This window comes from Drosophila melanogaster, chromosome 3L (genome assembly GCF_000001215.4).
Source record: "Drosophila melanogaster chromosome 3L".
NCBI classification, from domain to species: Eukaryota; Metazoa; Arthropoda; class Insecta; order Diptera; family Drosophilidae; genus Drosophila; species Drosophila melanogaster.
In genome coordinates this window covers 2,897,882-2,919,443 of record NT_037436.4, presented here as the reverse complement: position 1 = coordinate 2,919,443, position 21,562 = coordinate 2,897,882, and the positions used below count along the sequence as shown (strand labels likewise).

Here is a 21,562-nt window from a genome sequence, read left to right as displayed (position 1 = left end):
CATCAGTTATTTTGCTCTGTGCACTTGCCAACCTGTTAGTCGTGCGTGTTTGGCCTAATAAGTCATAGATGTTAGCAGAGGGGTAGCTAAATAATGCATACTATACCAATTCGAATCGAGTATTGATAGTGTCTTCGATTGGTTCATTGCAAAGGAGTTTATTATTTTTTCAAGAGATTACCACCCACAGATAGGCAGCACATTAGTGATTTTGGAAATTCCGCTAAACTTGCGGCCATCAAAATCGATAATGATAAATAAGTTCAGTAAATGGAGAAGATACAAACATATATGTGTAAGTAAGTAAGAGTATCTGAAACTTCGGCTGACTCTATCCCAGTTTGGTTATTTATTTCAAGGCTCGGAGCATTTATCAAGTCTGTGGCATTAACCGACTCATGAATGTTTCAAATGTCCGCTGTCCCCTGATAATGATAAATGATTTCGATGCGTCTCACCTCCAACGACGATGTAAGTTCATTGCTGGCCAAGTTCTTGTTTTGTTGCTATTTTTGGCTCGATTTATTTCACCCGGCGATCTCGAAGAAAAATAAATAATGACTAGCAAATCGCTTAAAATTCCACACCACCGCACGCAGTGAATTTTCTGCTCAAAGATTAATTGGCCATCCGAAAATAGTTGGCCGGAACCCGCTGAGACTGAGATTGAGTTCCTGGGGGCGTTTCGGAATCGTGGGCGAATTCGCGTGCCTTTTTGCAATTAAAACCAAAGTCAAATGTTTCGGCGAAGCACGTGTTTGGCTTTTGACCCCAAAAGCACCTTGTTTTAAAGACCTATTTCTGTGGAAAATTAAAATTCGCTGAAACCAAACCAGATTTCCTCGCTGAAAGCTTTTTAATAGCGGAATAATTGCCACTTAATGCCACAATTTTTGAATTACTAAATGAATAGTTTGTAATCCTACTATTGATTTATATGTATATGTATGCCGACATTAAAAGTTAGCATTTCGATTTTTCCAAAAAATGTTTTTCAACTATAAAATGTTACCTTGCCCATAGTTATGTTAAGTTGTTTTTATTTCCCAAATACACCTACTCGATAAAGCGCCTCCAATTCGTTGTGGCAAATATTTTTGTTATTTTTCCGTAAATTTCCCCGGCGAGCAACAAATTTTCTTCTGCACTTCGTTCGGGGCCTTTTTCTGTGTTCGACAAATGACGCCATTAATATTTTTGTTTTGCTCTTTGTTTTTCGCATGGATATATACGCCTTTGTTTCCCCGGCTTCTGGCATCCGAATGCACATTGGATTTTCGGTGCAGGGATTTCTGTGCTGGAATGCGGCAGAAAGTAAATCTTTGAACTCATAAAAATCGATGAGCGCACGCAGCCAATTTGTTTATCCATCAGATGCACAGATACGAAACAGTCTGTACGTCTTCGTTCGGTTTTCTTCAATTCTCATGCAGGTGACGTCATGGAATACAGATCATTAATGTTTACAAAATATTTCCAGAATTGATAGAAACGCAGGCTAGTTTTCTTCGAGTTATTGGCAGTTTTGACTGGCCACTCAGTCGAAAATTTAAGCTCTGGCAATTGGCCAGCTGAAAGTTGAGCTAATTTCTTAGGTACAGGAACATTTTTCTAGCTTCCTGTTATATCCTTAAATACTAATAGTTGTGTGTCAGCTGGCAAGAAGAACAACAAAATAAATACACAATTTATGATAATAACTTAAATTAATAAGTCACACTTGTCATTGGCAAAGTGTGACCAGATCATCGGGAAATTCAAAACCTAAACAATTTAAGTCTGAAATATGGCCCCTGGCATTTGGCCAGCTGAAAGCCAAAGAAATTGCTTTCAGACGGCGACATCCTTTGCTCCTCCTGCCATATCCTGCCACTTAGAGGATTTCTCTTCTTGCAATTATGCCAGAGGAAAATATGGCTCAAGCTGCGAGGCACTGATCTGGAAAAACCAGAACACGCAACGAGGAAAAGAGGGGAAATCTCGCCGCCGCCGGGGAAACTGCAAGCCAAAGAAAAAAAAAAAAAAAAGGGGGAAACCAACAGCGAATACATAAAGCCAAGTACAAATTGTATATAATGCCAAGGACACTGACGACCTCAAAGCAGCGCAAGCTCACTTCACAGATTCATCTTTAAAGCAGTTTCCATTCAGAGAAAATCAAGAGTATTAATTCACAAATATGAAATGTACCTTTTGCAGATTAGTTTTCGGGCTCATGCCTTACCAAGGGGCTTAATGCACGAAAGCAACAGGAAATTGAAAAACCCTGAAGTCGGAAGAGTCCGGGAAGTGAGCAGGGAATGCTTGGAACACATATCACGTATACGCCGCGTATCACTTACTCACACACACACACGAGTACGCACACACAACAAGGACGGTGCACATACACTTTAATATGGCGGGTATACGTGCGCAAGTGGCGCGAAAGTGTTGCGCATATTTGGGGTCTTTAATTTCGTGCAACGTCCTTGAGACACTGAAATTGAAATTCATAACAATAAAAATAATACCAAACGACTTAAAGGCAGAAGCCGAAACGGCTTCCTCACCACGCGGTCAAAGTGGCGGCTTCTTAATACGAGGAACTGCCAAATTGAATCGCACAAACGGAAGTCAATTCACATATTTTTACCCAACCGCAGCCAATAGGAGAATTTAAAAATACAACTTTATTTGCTCACCGAAAATGAAAATATCCACAATTTGATTAAAGGTCTGGAAATGTGTACAAATGCACAACACTTCCAAGCTGAGAATAGTGTCCACTGGCTTTAGCATCAGTAGACCTTGCTTCTTATAACATTTAGCTTCTATTTTAGGTGCCTTATTACCAGTTCCAGATCAGTATTACTATGGAGCCTAAACATGGTGTTTCAACCACTAGCTTTTCTTCCACGAAAACACTTGTTCGTGAAGGGGAATCAATACCGCAAGACAATAATAAGTCGATAAGCTCAACGATCGAAGAGGATCTGTTGCAGCAAAATAAATCCGAGAAGGAAAAGACCAAGGGCACATCTACCGACAAAAGTACCACTACCGATGGCGACCTACCCACGGTTAAGATGGACAAAATACTACAGCAACAGCGGGCCGAACTCTTGTGGAAGACGTTCACGGATGAGGAGTACAGCGACTGGAAAACGTTCAAGGACAGTAACTACAAGGTCCCGCTGCTTTCTGTTTTCTCCTACGTCAAGAGTAAACCCTTCATAGCTGAAATACCCAATTTGCCGCCCAAGATATCGGGGCCGCAATTGATGACCAATATTCTTAAGAGCAACTATGGCGCCCTCGCCCTCGTTCAGATCGGAGAGAACAAATTCAAATGCATTCCCTGCCTGCTCAGGTGCTTCTCGGTGTGGTTTGGTATACGCGACTGGCGGATAACCCGGTTCAAGTTCAAGGAGAGAGAGGTGCCTTCCGGCGGCTTCAAGGTCGTCTACGAATGGATGCGCACCAACAAACTGCCTGAATTCGACGAACTGGTGCCCGCTCTCCAAGTCGCGTGCCACTTGAAGGTAACCCTGCTGGAGAAGGAAATCTGGCAGATCCTGTCCGATGAGTCTGTGCGGGAGAAGGTTGCCTTCCTGGTCTACCTGGGCGCAAGGCGGATGCCGGCGCTCGGCGCGCTCTGCGAAGCTATGCTGTTCCGGTTGAGGAAATACTTCCTGGCGCTGGTGGGTAGCCCACACTTCGTGCGTCTGAAAGTGGACGTTCTGGAAATGTTACTGCGCCAGGACTCGATCGGTGTTAATTCGGAGATGGAGGTGTTCTTTGCCGTGATACGTTGGCTGGGGCACTCTCGCGGCCGTAAGCGCCGGGAGCACTTTCAGCGTCTGATGAAGTGCGTCCGCTTTCACCATATGCCAATGACTTTTTTGTTTAGCCTGCGCGAGTCTTTCAACCATCCGGAGAAGTTTGACCTCTTTAGCAAGGAACCCGGGATGTTGGCATTCAATACGGACCCGGAGATGATGGAATTGCTGGAGCACGCTATATACTTTATCAGTGTGCGCACCCAGTGCGATGATATCAACGAGTTTTTGTCCACCTGCGAAAGCCACCACATAGAAGTGGTCTTACCACGTTGGTGGGTCTATCACGTCAATTGCCCGTTCCACCTACGCACCATTGACTTCCCATACCAGCACCGCTTCACAGCCACGGATTTTGGCGACTACATTGACAGCATCCAGAAGGTATGGTCTGGCAAGGGGCCGCCGGACGACGGAAAGGACCTGGTTATCGACCTGGCTCTAGATCCTCTGCGAGGCGGGCAGGTGGATGGAAAGGCCAAAGAGTGATATAATCTATATTTCATATTTTCTTACTGCTTCTTAAAATTGTTTTCGAAGTGGGTCACCTCTTTTTCGAACTCTCGTTTAAATTAAAGTTGTTTAACCAATCGGCTTAGAATACGTGTGGTTAAGAACTTTGCCAATAGCAAACACCAACTACAATTTGTTCTAGCCGAACGGAGACTCAATTGGCCCGGATCAGTCAGATAGAAACCCCATTGGCAAACTCAAATATGCCCGCATAACCCATGGATATGTTAATTATCTATGTTATTTGAGCGACGAAGCGATTAACCGTGTCATTCCCGCATATTTGTTTGCCAAATCTGGCAGTTCCACCTAGCATGTGAAGGACATGAGTCCTTCGGATGAGGCGGGATTGGAAAATCTGGCTTATTTGCATGCAAATCAGCTGCGAACGCATTTAAATTGGGTAGCAGAAAGCCGCTGCAGGGATTTGTCTTTGCTTAATGCGAAATTAAAATGAAATCCATTTGGCAGACGAATGAAATTCAAATGGGATTAGTGAAGATTTTGTCATCCACTTTGGCCAGTAGCCTAGCGCAATTTCCATCTCACCTGGCAGAATCGTACAAAAAGTTGAAAAATTATAGAAATTATACATATATACATACATATATGTATATCTCGACAAAAACTTAAGCGAAATTTAGGGCGCAAATGGAAAGCGTAGCTGAAGCGCAATAAAAGCACGTAAAATGTAATAATAATTCCAATGTCTCAGTTGCCGCTACGCATGATACCCTTTTACCCCGCCCCCTTTTGCCAACATATTATACCGCCCAGTAATCCCGCCCATCTCCTAGCATTTGGCTACTTTTTCTACTGTTTACTGCAATTTGTTGTTGTCCTTTTGGTTATTCCAGGACATCTAAAGCCGACGACTCCAATAACTCTCTCTCTCTCTCTCTGCTCAATGCGCAGGTCCTTTCCAGCCCAAAAAGGGAAATTGCTCCATTCATTTGCTTAGATCCTTTGATCCGCCCGTGAATAACTTCATGAGCATTATATTGGCACTGTACGGGTATTTTAAAATAACTGTTTATTTATTTATTTATTATTCTGAAATGCATAATTAGCTTACAGGTAGTTCCATTGCCGGGCTAACCTCTGACATTTGCACCACCCACCCACCAAAGGCCACCCACCTCGTGCGCAGCCTTTACAAACGAATGAGCAGGCGAAGGCATACAGCTCAACCAATGACGTCATCACTGCTATGTGTGCGTGCTTTGAATGTGTGTGTGTGTGTGTGCGTAGGGAAACTCGTAATGAGGTTAGGTGAAGTTTTTCGTCCTTTTGCAGCTCCTTGTTCGTCGTGCTCGCCTTTGTGCCTGCCTTCGCTCCACGGCAAGGACAGACGCCACGACCTACTTTGGGATGTAAGTTGGTGGGTGGGTGGTTGGTGGGCTATAGGCGATGGGAGGTGTGTAGCGGGTGGTGGGTGAAGGGTGCACACGAAGTGCGCGTGGAAGTGGGATACTGAATGAAAATTGGAAACAGGATACAACTCTGCTAAACGAGCGCTGTTTTCGCTGTTTTCACAGTCGCTACACTTGAGGGAAATCGCAATTTCGGAAACGAAATGGGGAGTTTTTGGGCAATGAATATTTAAATAAACCTGATTCATTTTTTTTTTGTGCTATTATTATTGCAAATCTAACAGTAGAAAAGAAGATTTGTTTTGATCTCAATTGTTTTTTATACTTTGTTTTAATAATTTCTCTCAGTGAAGTTTTGTAGCGCTAGTGCCATGTTACTTGTACTTCTGTGGTTGCCTTTGCTACTGCTGCTGTGACCAATGCCACGAAAGTTGGTTAGTTGGCAATCTCGGAGCCCCTTTTCCATTTTCCCAGCTGGGTACGCGTGTACCCAGGCTCGTTTTCGCTTCCTCGCCCGTGTGACAGGTGAAGGTGCAGTCACTCCACGAGGTCACCATCTCCACCACCTTTCACCCGTTTGGGGTCACCTCGCAGCTGGAAGTTATGGCCGTTCCCGTTGCCTGTGGTTGAGTTCGAGTGTCTGATTCAAGGACACTGGCAAGGAAGCCCATTCCACGACACTACCACCTTAAATCTCGTTCCGCATCCTGCCACCTATGACCTGTCATACTCTGTGCTGCTGATGCGATTGGACTGCGAGTTGCTCAGTGACAAAAGGTAATTCGGCTTCATTTGTTGGAAAGATTTATCTTCTATTATTTAGGGATATTCTTTACTTATCTTATTATGAAACTATTGAAATTCATGAAAATCCCAACTTGTTTTTAAAAGTTAATTTGTTTAACTAAGAGTTCAGCTTTCAAAAGAAGAAGCATTAAAAGCGCCGTACTTGCATAAAACTGTCTTGTTAAACTATAACTTTTTTAAAGCTGACTCCGAACTTTTTCTTTCGACTCTTTGCTTGGGAATTAATGCCCCTTGTTTATGAATTTTCTCGTGGAAGTTTGTTTTGCATCTGAACAGAAGGGGAACAATTTCAGAGCTCTCCCACCCTTTCATGAATTTCTTTTCGAACTGCAAACATTTTTAAAGCTAAATTTCTAAACTTTTTCTTCAGCCTTTTGTTATCCGAAATGCTGCCTTTTGTTTATGATTTACGACTGAGAAGGGAAAACTCAGTTCGTTCTGCCTGCGCTGGCTTAAATGGAAATTTCTCGCAGGACCTCGAGGAAGCTTGTTTGCTTGTTGGTTACATCAGACCGCACATAACTTCAAATTACGAGCCCCTGACCACCGGAATTGAATAGCCCATTCTACCACTACTACCACTACTACTTCTGGCCATTTCTCAGCGCTGCGAGAACAGGGGAAATCACGTTGAGAGTTAATTAAACCAGGGATGGATCGGATTCGGGTAGCAGGATCGACCCCATCCTGTCCTCATAATCCACTTGTCTCCTCCACACTCTTGCCTTTTTATTACGACTATTGGGTGTGTGTGTGGGATCAGTGTGTGCTTCGGCTTTTCGTCTTTGGGCTTCCGCTTTCCACTGCCTTTGTTATCCATTATTAATTCGGCACAACAATGGGGCCGAGTGATACTATTGAATGATTTTTATTGTATTCAATTCTCATTTCCTGCCTGCTTGCGGCTTCGGTGGCCAAAGTAACACAGAACCACAGAAACAGAAACCAAAACAAAGCAAACAAAAATTAATATCGTTTTGCTATTTTTGGCACAGAGGTCCGGACTGACTGGAGCCGGCGATGGATCAGCAAAAACTACGGCACACTTATTTATTATCAGGGGTCAGAGTTCGCTCGTGAGGGGCCATAACTTCGTCACTGGCTGTTGACAGGAATAGAGACCACTTTCGGCTTTTTAATAATGAAGAAAACCAATCAAATTTGATGGCCAAAGTATCTACTTAAATGCCTGGCGGCGAAATATTTAAATATGGTTCTACGAAATAAATAATAAAAGTAGGCAATACCAACGCTCCTCTTATTTGAGTAATTAAATAATTTATTGTACAATTTTATTTCCTTGAGTACGAACATTTATTCAGCCATTGGCCATTAGTGTCCTATATACAACTAAGCAGTGTACGAAAACTAATAGTAATTTGCTTAATGTACGCCTATTTAACATTTCCGTAAACACATTTTTGGCACTAAATAATCATTGATACAACGTGAGAATTTATAGGTGAAGCCATTACCTAAAAGCTTGTGGTTGAATATTAAACTATTTTATTAGCCTAACAAACATTTGTGTAGAAATTGGTAATCCATTAAATTAAATAACAAAATGTACTGTGGCAATTTGGGCTGTTTAAACCCACTTTAATAGAAAATCCCACCCTATCGTTAGTTGCACGTTTTTCTACTTTCCTGTTAGCATTTAAATATATGGACAGATGACGGGTTTCAGTTTTTGTCTTGGGCTTTCAGCCAAATGAATCAGAGCATTGCTGGCAATTCGCGAACAGATTGAGTTTGAGATAGATGAAACTGAGATTTGCTAGATTGAAGAAAAATAAGTAACAAAGAATTCGCTTTAGGAAAGAACTTTTAGATATTATGGAGGAAATTTACGGTGGCTACTCTTCTTCAGAACTCTATATTATAAGAAAGCGCAATGATTCACATCCAAATTCCACGCACTGCTTGTAATCATCTTGTACTTGATGATCACTTCTAATTGCTGCTGACACACCTAATTGTAGACAAGATGTTCCACTGCGTCCTCCACGTGCCGCATATCCAGGCCCTTGGCTTGTCGCTTTTCCCACAGAAACTGGGCCAATTGCCAAGGAGAGCCGCCCCGCAGATATTCCGAATTTGAAAATTGTTCCTAATGTACACATTGTTGTTTGAATGTGACATGTCCGCACCGACAACATGAATGCGCCAAACGTTTAAGTCCCCCCAGTCGCCTCGACATTGCCAACTGCCTTTTTGGCTTTTGAAGTCCCGTCAGAAGTGGGGACATCTTTCCGGGGTCTGCATATCTGTGTTTTCCGCACCCATGACGTAGCGGTCACATGCCCGGGCAAGAAAAACTTTTCCGCAACTTTTCGCCAGGCGGCCAGATGCAAATACTCAGCAATACTTTCGCAAATGATTCATGTGTGCGCCGTTCGGGCCAAATTCGTTCCTAATCAATCACATTTTGTGGCACACTCGAGTGGCAAACACAACAGGAATAACATATCGCAAACGTGCGAACAGCCGCGTGAAAATAATTCCAGAGAAAATCTATAATTTCCTGTACTTTGTAGTGACTGTTCATGGAACAATTCAAACGGAAAATTATTAATCGTTTAGGGGAAATGAAAAATGTTCCATCTAAAAGTAGGCGCTAATTAAATTCATAAGAAAAATTAATATGTGATTTCATTCTATGCTGTTTGTATACCTAAAAATTAGTTTACCATCATAACATTAAGGGATATGTTATCAAATTGTAAATATATTTTTAAAGAATCAGATAGACAGACAGTTAGCTGCCATCTGATTAAGAAAACATTTTCGAGGGCATCTTAAGTTGTTATCGTGTAAATGGATTCGTGAAATCCGCAGCATGAGGAAATGTTTTCCATGGAAATGGAAAATTTGCCATTAGTAATAAGTGCAAATCACCGCCGGTTCCGCAGGCCTTCGCAACACCCTTCAATAGTTCTCTGGCTCGAGTTCAAGCAGCAACGTCAAGGTGGCCAGCCCCTCACCACCCCCCTCCACCCACCACCAACCCAGCCGCTTAGTAATGAACCAATTTCAGTTTTATTTTCGTTTCGGTTTTCGTTTTTTTTTTGCATATCTAGTCGTCGTCGCAATGCCTTTACAGCATTAATGGTCGCGTAGGCAGGCCAAAATACTTTATGGACCAGCTGACGATGCTCGATGCCAGCTATTTGTGGTGTTGTCGCACTCCCCGCCACCCCCCACTTTTGCAACGCCCACCCATGCCACATCCACCCACCGTTCACCACCCTCATCTTGCCACTCCCATCGCCGAAGTGGTCGCACATTTCGACGCATGATTTTAATTGGTTTTCCACTCGATTCGATTGTTTATAGCGAATCGATGGGGGAACAGCTGATGCTAGCAATGAATGAATTGCATGAATAACGCATACGCAGCGTTGGCACCATAGGAATGTTTTCGGGATGAAATTGAGAGTGGCCATGAAAATGACTTCAAATACAGAATACGATTCTGCTTAAAATTCAAAGTAAAAAAGTATTGAATAAAATATATATATATATAAATATACTTTGTTATTTTGCATTCTTCTATTTACACTATCTATTTACACTAACTATTTACATTATGACTGTTAATTACAATTAAAAATTCATTTAAATTGCAAATGTCATTATGAGGGCACTTTTAATAAACTTTTCTATTCATGAGTTGTTCAAATATTACTGAGCATTGCACAAGTGCGGCCAAATTTATATTATAAATGCATTATTTTAATTATGAGTCGCGATTGTGGCGACTCACTCTTGCTAATTCGAAATCTACTGTAAATTATAGCGCAAATTGGTAAGATTAATGCCCCTTTCATTGGCATGAGATGGTCAAATGGGAAATTTCTTTGAAATATACTTTGAGATTTTCCACATACGCGATTTTATATTCCTTATTTCTGGGCACTTGAAACTGCCATGGCCGGGTAATTTATCATGGACACGGGATTCCGTTGTCATTGCATTTTCATTTTTAATTTTAATTTAATGTAGTGCACTTGGCAGTTTTAATTGCGCATTACCCGACGAAAGCAGGACCATAAATTCGTGTAGTTGGATGCCGTAAAGGCCATTTTACAGCTACTTTTTATTGGCCAGCACATCCCTTAAGTCCCACCCTCTTTTTCCTTTTTTTCCCCGCCACCCATGTGATTTCCCATCCATTTTTGTCCTCGCTCAGTTTTGTACTTTTCGCTTTATTTTGTTTGTGTTTGCGGTCGTTTGCCGATTTTCCTGCCCAAGCCTGGGCTTTCCACCGCACTCACATGCGGGAAATTCTGGGCGGAAAATGGCAAAAGGGGGGGCGTCAATGTATGCACAAACATGAAACGCCCGTGGCCGCGATGTTGAACACTGCGTTAACGAGCCGGCAACAATTTTTGACACATAATTAAGTTTTTATGTTTAAACGCGTTTTTGGCCAGTGTCCGCTTCCATTCAGCGTAAATGGTGTCAGTAGGGTTCAGGGATTTTCGGGGAGAAAGGGGTATGTCTCTCGAAAAACAAAAGATTTTTTTGGGGTACTTGGTGCCGAAATGGAAAGCTGTTTGGCGAAACAAAAGAACGGCAATCGGACTTTTTCGTTTAATTGGCAGTCAGCATCCTTTGCTTTCATTTCAAATATTATCTTTGTTTTCTTCACAAACCAAATATTTACTTCACCTATTTTTCCTTTAAAATGTACATAATAATAAACATTGAATAGTTTTCGCACTTTATTACACTTACAATCAGAAATTCCTGTAGGAATGAAAGAATTCATTTCTGCCACTCAATTTATTTGTCATTTATTGCCACCTGCGATGACGTCATTTGTGGTTGAACCACATAAATCAATAAAGCCCCAACAATGCATCGAACATTCAACATTGAACAGGTGTCATTTGGCCAGATGACTGTTGGCAGGTGCCATTAACGGGGGAATTCCATGAGCTTCTCACCTGAGCCAGCGACATTTCCATCATTCTCGACATTCGCAATAAGAGAAATTGCTACCCATAAGTGGTGCAAAATAGAGGTTGCACAATATGAAAAGTATGCGATGTCAGGGTCTAACATTTTTGAATTAACAGGTATTCCGAATAGCATAGAGGTCTAAGCCGCATATGAGCTGTTTATAAATGAATAGAAAAATACAAAATATATGTTACACAAGGATATGGACTATTATTAGTTATATTCCAACCTTTTCTTTCTGTGCGCACTTGCACACTGTGCACATTTTAGCGAGGTGTGAGTTTCCGCCTCCGCAATTGCACACATTGCGTATACGCAGCGCGGGCCAAAATTACCAAAATGACACAATCTAAACGGAAATAAATTCACAGCGGGAAAATGCAAATTTTGTGCGCTGGGGGAGGAATCTGGCGAGTAGGTGTGTCGACCAAATAAGTTGCAGCCAGCGGACACAATGACCTTCCGCGCCTGCCAGCGAATTAGTGGAAAAAGCACCAGAGGAAAACCCAGTGGCGAGGCACACATTTTCCGCACCACCGACTTCTTATCAGCTGCACATATTTAAACTGATGACGCCACCGATGGAAAAGCGAGGAAAACCAAATAGGAGCAGGACAAACCGTTGCAATTGCCATCTAGTTGCTGTGTGCCGATGTGATAAATTTGAAAATGAGCTTTTCCTCGTTGTACAAAATATAATTTTTTTTCTGAAACGTTTGCCAAGAAGAACGACGCGAAATTTCGCAATAAACAATTGTACAAAAAATATAGGTACACAAGTGCGGATAAATATCGGAAGAGCTGATTGAACGAATGAGCATATGTTAACTATAAACAGCTTTCATTGCGTTATGGAAAATTATCTACACTCACGTCCCGGCTTCTTCGATGTGTTTGTACATAAACAAACTCGTCGAATTGTTTATACTCAAGTCGTAGAGCGTGAATGGCCAGAACAATAACAATAACAACAACAAAGAGAGCGAGGGAAAGGCAGAAAATCGAAATGGAAAAGCAAGTGCACTTCGGCCATTGCGCATACGCAGCGTTGACAGGCATTGGAATTAAATATGCGAAATTATTTATACGTCTGTCTTGTAAATAATTAAAAACACACCGAGCACCGAAGGCGACATGAGTAACAGTTTATTTTGGTGGCCAGCGTTTTGTTCAATTTTGCTAAATCAAAAATAAAAACCCACGCGGAGAAGGCGAAGGGGAAAGAGCATAGTGACTGCATCTCGGAAAACGCAGAATAGCCGGCTATATCTATATATATATCCGATGTGGCCCACATAGCCCCGACCGAGAGCCGGAGAGCGCCAGCGGAATCTCATTGAAAACAATCGCTATTTATAGGCCTTTGGGAAACCACCTGATAAATGGAAATTCTCCGCCAGACGCCCCGAAAGACAAACGCATTGTGTAGTACGACTTGATACCGAAATGTTTGCTTTAGATTCCCAGTGCTTAGCTCCCTTTGCCATTATTTACATTTCCCTGGTCGTAGCTTTGTATAAATTATAAGAAAAGCGTATGATGATATTCTGTGGATTTATTGGGAATTTAGTTCAAGTTTCCTACTTATTTGCACTGTTCATTAAAAATATCTAAGAGGGAGTGTAGTTTTGGCTGACTTATAGGATGCTTAATGTACCAGCTCTCGGTTTTGGTACTTCGAGTATTATACATATGTAGGGCACATCGTTTGGAACACCAAATCCAGCACATGAAACCAACTTCAATGGACCAGAAAGAAAGTTTTCCAGTAAAGAGGGAGAAGAGCAAACAATTGCAGTTTGTTTACAATGCCCAAGGAATTTTCAATTTTATGCAACCCACTTGCCCACAGCTCCTCGTCATTTTCCGATTATTTTCTTAGGGCGTGTGTGCGAGTGCCTGAATGTGAGTTTGCTTTGGAGTGCATCTGTCATCTGCCGACTGCACAATTAAACGCCCGTTGTTGCCGTCGAGAGCGTTGAAACGGAATACAATGGAGTTGCCTTTGCATGCGAGCATCAAGATGTCTCCCGGATCCCCAGGATGCAACTTGTCGCTGGATTCCCAGCGACCCAGAGGACAACAATGGCCAAAGTCAAGCTGGGAGTGCAGCCAGGCAAGAGGCTCAGAAACACACACGCGCTGCACGTAATTGTTTTTCCATTTTCTCTGCCTCTGCCTGGCTGAGTCCTTTGACAGCCCGGTTACAATGAGATAATCTGCAGCAATCTGGAGACAGGAGACGAGAGACTGGAGGATCTGGAGGGTCCCTTGTCGTGCGTTTTTTTTTTGCCAGCAGTATAGCAAAAAGTGCTACCTACTTGCAGGCGCAAATTGCACAAATTTGTGACATTCCGTTGGGGGAAAAACACATAAAATGAAATAAGAAACTTTTGGGAATACAACACTTGCACGTTTCAAGATCTGTAGGTTACTAGACGGACTCAAATAATAGAATAGAGTTCACATAAGGTTTTTAATAACGTTTGCGATGATTTAGTTTTAAGAAAGTAAGAAGGTTAAGAAATATATATTTAGCCTTATATCTTTGTGTATTGCTATGTATTGCTACATTTCTTAATTCTGTAGAACGACCCAGTTCAAAAGAACTTTTCTATAAACATAAACACCCCACCGCCAACGTTCGAGGCAATTTAATTAAACTTTAGAGAAAGGGCCGGCACTCCAGACCCTGGGGGCTTGAAACCGGAGGCTCCTTTGGTGGGGTGGGCAGTTGACAGGACTCAACTCAGCGCCGTGTCCGGTGGTACATCGTGCATCCTGCCGTGGCCTAATCGATACAGCGCGCCACGGGCGGTCGCCTGTTTTGCAAATGTGCCACAAAATGCGGCAATTGTCAATCAATTTCATGGAAATTATGTGCAAGAGGGAGGCAGGGCGTTGAAGGGCGCCTGTCAGTGGCAAGTGAGCAGAAAAAAGTGTCAGGACATGTGGCTGAAATCCACAGGCAAATAGAAAAAGATGGGAAAAGCGGAGGAAAACCTCGCCACTGCCAACTGGCAGCTCCGCACTCGAGACTCGGGTAAACAGTTTTTGATAATCTCTCACTCGAGTGCCAAACACTCGGAGAAAAATAAAAAGAAAACCGAAAATATGGGGAAAATCAAGCTAAAATTTGAAGAACATTTTCAAGCGTCACGAATGACGGCAATGATAAGTACGTCAATGTTGTTGATGACTTGGTCGAGTGTGATTATGCGGCACCAGCTTAAAGCCTCGAGAGTTCTCGAGCGGTGCACACAGATATAGCCAACACACACACACACACTCTCGCACTTAGGCACTTGCACACTCAAACAACTCTGTAGAAGTGCAAATACAGGTCTAATGCTCTAATGAAAGCACGTTTATGGGGAGCATGTTAAAATGATCTGAAAATTATTATACAAATAAAGATGAAACCACAAACTTTTAATAAACTAAATTCAATAATTTATTTTCACCGATTTACTCGATGTTAAATGCTCTAGGATAACTGATCCTAATCTAGCACCACGCATAAACATCCCACATAAAAGGAATTTTTTGCGACAACCGCCTTAAGTGCTCCGCTGAGCCATTTCAATTGGATTTTTCAGTAGTGGGCCTATTAGACCTAATGCCATTTGGGATTTGGCTTAAAGCCACTCGTTTTGCAGCTTAGCCAACTTATGTCTAGTGGCGGTAATTTGCCATTTGCCCGGGAGCACATATATTTGCATATTGGGGAATTGGAAATGCGTGCAACGATTAATGATGATGAAGCCGTAAAAAATACAAAAAAAAAAACAGAGCAATTTATGAGTGTTTTATGTATCTTAATATTAGTATTTATATTTGTAGCTTTCGGCCTTTGTATCTCATCGCACTGATCAAACAAACAAATCGGGAATTTCTGGGCGGAAGTTTTTCATCATGAAGAATCACTCGCCTGGGGAATGCGTTCTATTCTGGCATTCCTATAAACATAATTTCATAATTTTTACGATAAGTACTGACTGCAATGGAAGCGCTCGTAAAAACTGATTTGTATATTTATAATTCAAATAAACATTTAAGTTTTATTGATTTGTTTGCAATCGCCGCGAGTGCCTATGTTGATTTTTGTTGGAATTTTATTGGCAGGAAATCCATATGATTCGAATGGATTATCAGCGGGTGCCTTCAGTCAAAAAAAAAAAAGGCAAGCCTCTTAGCGAAATTAATTCGTAAACTTGGAAAACAAAAAGGATACGTCTGTGGGAGTTATTTATAGCGCACGGCCGTAAATGCACCCAAAAGGTAAATTTAGAAAATTACAAGAGTTGGGGCATCGCAGAGCAGCCAAGTTTTCCACTCAAGGCGCCTGAAAATAGGAGAGGATTGCCCCGCTCTTCCACAATCCCCGCATTTTCTATTTTAACGGTGACTGGCAGAATCCTCCGCAGGATGGGAATATATTCGTATCTACACGCCCACAGAAACCTGCGGCTGAGTGCTCATTAAATAGTAAAGGACATGCCCACACAAATACAGAGACACACAGACACACATGCCGGTGGAAAGCGTGCGGGAAAAGCTCGAGTTACCGTTGCAGGCAGCCAACTGGAATCGTTAGCACACATTGACCGGACTCAGACACTATTAATTATTCGTGGGCCTCCCTGAACCCACCACTCCATTTTTTTTTTTTTTGCCTGGCAATACAGCAACAGGAAGCATCCAGTATACTCTTGTATCTGCATCCGTGGTGCCGCACCTTGAGTGCAAATATGGCCAGATACAAGATACTCATGTCACTTCTCCATGCAACTCACACAGATACTCGCAGTCACCTGCGGCCGTGTGCTAGTGTGTGTGTGTGTGTGTGTGTTTTTAGAGCTGCCCGTGGCGCATTTCCCTTTTAGTTTTCGCCGGCGTCCTTTCAGTTAAAGTGCAACCATATATTGTCGCAGAACTGACTTGCAACATCCTCGTATGTATGCAAAATAACTACCGGTACAGTAAAGCTTAGATCTTTAAATTTTATTTGTATTTTCCAAATGAAACTGGTATCGATATTATATTAGCTGTTTTCTTTGAATCTTTTTATATTTCCCCTAAAATTTAAACACTTCTTGTCGCTTTAAGTTATCTTTAAAATATTAATGACAATAATAGTTCATTGCCGCCAAACCCATTAAATAATCATGAAATAAAAGACACTCCAGAGGTTTTACCACAAAGTTGGTAATTTAATAAAGTTAGTGAAAAGTTTATCATGAAGAGCATTTATCATGCATAGCTAATAGTTTCACATAATGGTTTGTACAATGGCAGGAGTTCTACCTCTCTTTAATGTTTAATAGTTTAGCCAGAGTATTTGAGAAGTTGCTTTAAGAAACCCTAAGTATTTAAAACCTGTAAAATCGTATCTTATAGTTTGAGCTTTCAACTTAGTCGGGCCAACCTGTGCCTCCTTCGAGCACATGACGCTGCACATCCGCTGGGTGTAGGTCCTTTTGCGGGAGGAGAAGTCGAGGGAAAAGCAGCAGCAGATGTGCCATAAATAAACCAAGACAGTAGGACCAAAACCCGTGGAGTAAAAGCCATTGCCGTAGACATTTCCATTCCGAGCTCTTCCAGCGAAACTCCTCCGTTTTTGCGCCGCAGGAGACGTGAGGCGTAAAACAACAATGAACAACGGCGGTGCAGATAAAAGTGGCAGCGACACAAAGCGTGACCATTATCCCAAAGGGAAGGAGAGAGACGGAGAAAGGCGGGTTTTTAACACGAAATTTAAGCCTTGTTTCAACCTCACAGATTTGTGCTTTTTTGTGCACCCAACTTGTTTCTGGGGATTCTCGCTTGCCTTCGCTCCCACGGAGTGCGAAAATTTATTTTTCAATTTCCTTGAGCAGCTTTGATCTGGCTCACAGGCCAGGATGTCGCCAGCAAAAAGCGAAAACTTTGCGCCAAGTCCTCGAAGCCTCTGCCCCGGTTTCCTCAACGTTTCCCTCACTTTTCCCCTCACTTTTCCTTGACTTTTTCCCATGTCTTCTCACAATCGTGTGCAGATGACAGTAACAAGTTGGAACAAAAAGCGCCAGCGCTTTTAACTTTATTAAGATATCACAAACATACGCAAGGCAGCCATGCCACGCCCACTTTCGCAGAAGAATTTTCTTTTAATTTCTAGAAATGACAAGAGAAAGGGTTTCACTTAATTGAATCTCGACGCCATTAAAAAAGAATTATGCCAGAATGTGAGTGGGGTGCAGAAAACTCATGTTTAGGTACTTATCACTTGGGTGGGGGAAAAACCGAGGCAGTCATGAAGTTTCATTATCATTTCTTTGATAATGATGACGCTAATGGTGGCTGCAGCAGCCTTGGCATTTTCACCCCTTTTGCACGCCCCTTCCGACAGCAGAAACCGCCAAGAAAGGCGGAAAAGCGTGGTCTTACTGGAAAATTCGTGGTGGCAGCTCGGATGCAGCCAAAAGATTTCCAAGAATTACACTCCATGAAACTGAGTTTAATTTCGTAATGAAACTTGCTTGATGTGCGCGGTGATTGATTATCGGTATAATTACTTGTCTGGCCTTTAATTACTTATTTTAGGGAAAGTTACTTAAGGATTGTTCTGTGATTGTATTGGGCCAACTATATTTAATTATCAGGATATTTAATTAGCTAGGGCAAACCATAATTAGCACTTAGCAAATTTATAAATAAATATGAGCATATGAGCATTTTGTTTTTAAGTAATTAGTAATATTAGATGAAATTCATTTAGCTGCGTACTTTTTTATCTGCTACTTTTGCAAGTTGAAAGCTGGTGAACAATCAATTCAAATATACCTCTCAGTCTAATTAAAGTTTTGTTTTACCTTTTCCCCGTTCGTCCCTTGACCAAGTTTTCTCTCTGCTTCCATTCTATTTTCTGCATTATATTTATTTTTCCCGTGGCATTTCCAGTCTTCTCTGTCCATTGCTGTGTCATTAGAGGTGTACCACATCGCACATCGAGGCACAGCCGCAAAAGCAATTGCATTTGAGCATTTTGCCACACATTCCCGGTAATGTTGTGTGTTTAAGTGCAGTTCTCCGTGAACAATTACCCAGACAGGACAAAATGAAATGGCTGAGTGGGCGGAAAATCGAGCCACCCACATGAAGGAAGAGTCAAGAGGCAATTAGTTTCAAGTTGTTGCCGCAAACATTTCTTGGCTGGCCATTTAGCATAAATGCGCTGGCACTTAGGCCAAAACGAGTGGCCGCCTCCAAAGTGGGCAAAAAAGTGGAGCCAAGATGAACACGACCCACAATTAATCTTGCACAGTTCTTTTTTCGCCCAATCCCCTCTCGACGAATCCATGCTAATGAGCTCCGTTTTGGGAGGCCAAGATTAATCGCGTTGCGTATACGCCGCGTTGCCCAAGAAATCGAAGCGGAATTCCTTAGGCGTGAGCAATTGGCACTCCATCTCGGAGGCAAATGCAATCCATTCGAGGTACATGAATAAATAAGCCAGCAGGCTTCGGCTTGGAAATCGGAACAGGCTCCAGAAGTCTGTGACAGCCTGGCAGGAAACTGAATACACCGAGAAAAATTGGGAACCTAAAATAGTAAAAAAATCTGATTTCATATGAGCGAACACAAATCGAAAGCACCTTTTCTAAATTCTTGCAATACAAATATTCTTGCACTGTACAAGTGTTTACCCGTCTTGACCCGCTTTGCCGCTCTAGTTCTCCAATTGAAAGGGAAAATTTGTGGCGCGCTGCCGGTTTCTTGGCAGCTCTGCCTTGACAAACAGGGCTCGGTGGAAAAAAAAAGGAGGACAACAAGCCCCAAAGTTTTGACTGCTCGGGCTGCTTTTCCACGATTTTCGCCGCTTTTCTCTGACATCTTGCCTTAAATCCAATTGTGATGTCGTCTGAGCGCCGGGTAACGCCCACGCCAGAATCTTGCACCTGCAGAATGCAGAATGCACTTTGCGGCCCATGTCAGCAGAGCGGCGACTTTTGAACTCCCACGCTCCGTTCCTCGGAGAAAGCAAAAGAAAGTGGGTGGAGAAAGCGGGCGAGTAGGCAGCGTGGCATTGCATGTGTGCCAAAAACTACGGGGCAATAATATCCGTAGCCTGTGACTCGCTGACTGCCACTGCCATTGATTTTTATCGCCTCGGGGAGCTGCACAAAGCTAAACTAGCGACTCCGACAAGAAGTTGATTTGCCATGCCGAAAGCGGATTTAGAGAATGAAATTAGAAATTATGTTGCATCGGAGATACCCTTATAAAAAACTTACAGAATTTTACGATATATTTCATATAGCAAACCATGCCACTGAAATATATAGCCTATTCCTATTCCCGAAGTCAAGCTGTTTTTGAGATCCTAACCTAGTTTCGCTGAATTGCGGCAACAATTTCCAACTCAATGCAGCACTTAGCAGCAAATCAACTCCACTGCCTACTTTATTTATGCAAAAGGGTATCGCTGGCAAAAACAAAATCCGTTTTTGTAAATCATCAGAAGCCCACTCAGGCAGGATTCAATGGGCTGATGCACTTTGCTGATGGGATGGCAATGGGCCTCCACGGGCCCCTAGTCCCCGTAACACTTACACCCCAATACCCCAATACCATCTAGCATATAGCGTACATATATCGCGTAGTTCTGGGGCCTGTCGCTGTTTGTCATATGCGATTCGGCTGCTTGCCAAATATTGATTATGTGCCCCCAAACATGAATGGAAGCGCGCTTCGCTGACTCCGCTCAAGTGGAGGTAGAGTCCGGGTGATGGGGCGCAGTCCGGAGGTCTGGAGTATGGAAAAGGGGCGAGATAAGCAAGAACTTTGGCGTATGCACGTCATCAGGACGAAAAAAGCACATCCGGGATAACTAATGTGCAAGCAAAAAACTATAAACGAACGGATGGTATAGGGGACTTCTATCCTAGGGGTAGCCTCCAATCCAGTTAACAACTTTAATGGGCCAAAAAAGCGATGCCACACTTGGCAAACTCCAATAAAGGACCAACTTGTCGGCCTAATGGGCCATAAACATTAACAAATACAGGCGAACTTCTCTCAATTCATTGTTTGTTGAAATAGCAAGAGCTCAATGGGTTGACAAATCATTTAAACCCACAACAATTTATACATTTGAAGCCGCAATTTACTTTGGAAAAAAATTATGGTAAATGCCCCAGAAATGCACCGTGGAATTTTCATTCAGCTCGTCCTTCTACTATTGCTGTGCTGAATAATTTGGAACTGCCATAAAAATGTCAGACTGCAACGGTCTGGTATTTATTTCGATAGCCAGCACAATGCATAGCTTTTAACTGGCAACTGTGTGCAAAGATAAATAAGTACAAGCGAGCAGACCGAAGTCCAAATTTATGGACAACCTTCAGGACCAACTTTCAGCTGAGTGGCAGTTCCAGATATTGGCTGGATCATAACAAAGCCAAATAAATACAAATATGCCAAAACAGCTTTTTCGAGCCGAGTATCTATTCTAGTTCCCAAGCGTTTCGTTTTGTCTAGGTTGTCAAAGTCACTATTGGTAGTATATTTTATGTGCACCTGAGATCCAATAGAAATCAGTTTATTTATAAATCAATTTGCTAGTATAAGCAAACCACTGATTGAAAACATACTATATTACGGGTGGAAAATATGTTTACCTGCTTCCCCAATTTATAAAACAATGATTTGTAGATTATGAGAGCGTGCTTGAGTGCACTTACTGCTGTTTTCCATACTTGTAACAGGCTTTTCCGCTTCACTAGCTCCCGATAATCCAAACAATCCTGTCAATCCCTTTTGGAAACCTTTCACTTGGCCAAAAATTGGTCTGAATATGGGCCACGCCTTCTGAGCACGGAAACAAAATTGGCAAATCATTAAGAAGCGTGCACTGTTGTTGTTTACACATCTAAAGCAATTTTATCACCTGCGAACAATGTTTGGACTAAGTATATTTTATGGCCCAGCCTCGCCCAATTTCCACCATAAATTCCCGAAGCATTCCTAGGTTTCCCGCTTTTTCCGCCCGTCCCTGCTGCAGGTGCAAAGCCCCTAAAAGGGGCGAAAACGCTCCGCCTT

General features: G+C 42.4%; 2 protein-coding genes across 11 annotated transcripts in view; one reads left to right on the top strand and one right to left on the bottom strand.

Moving 5' to 3' along the window:
* Shab (Shaker cognate b) overlaps positions 1–21,562 on the bottom strand; it is a 64,563-nt gene that overhangs the window by 40,136 nt on the left and 2,865 nt on the right. The gene's annotated exons all lie outside the window — the stretch shown is intronic.
* CG9970 (uncharacterized protein) lies at positions 2,790–4,420 on the top strand. Its single transcript, NM_139497.2, has one exon. The coding sequence runs from the start codon at positions 2,856–2,858 to the stop codon at positions 4,308–4,310; it is 1,455 nt and encodes a 484-aa protein (NP_647754.1). The 5' UTR covers positions 2,790–2,855; the 3' UTR covers positions 4,311–4,420.

Coding starts and splice junctions, on each gene's coding strand:
- CG9970 (NM_139497.2), top strand. CDS start 2,856: ATGGAGCCTAAACATGGTGTTTCAACCACTAGCTTTTCTTCCACGAAA.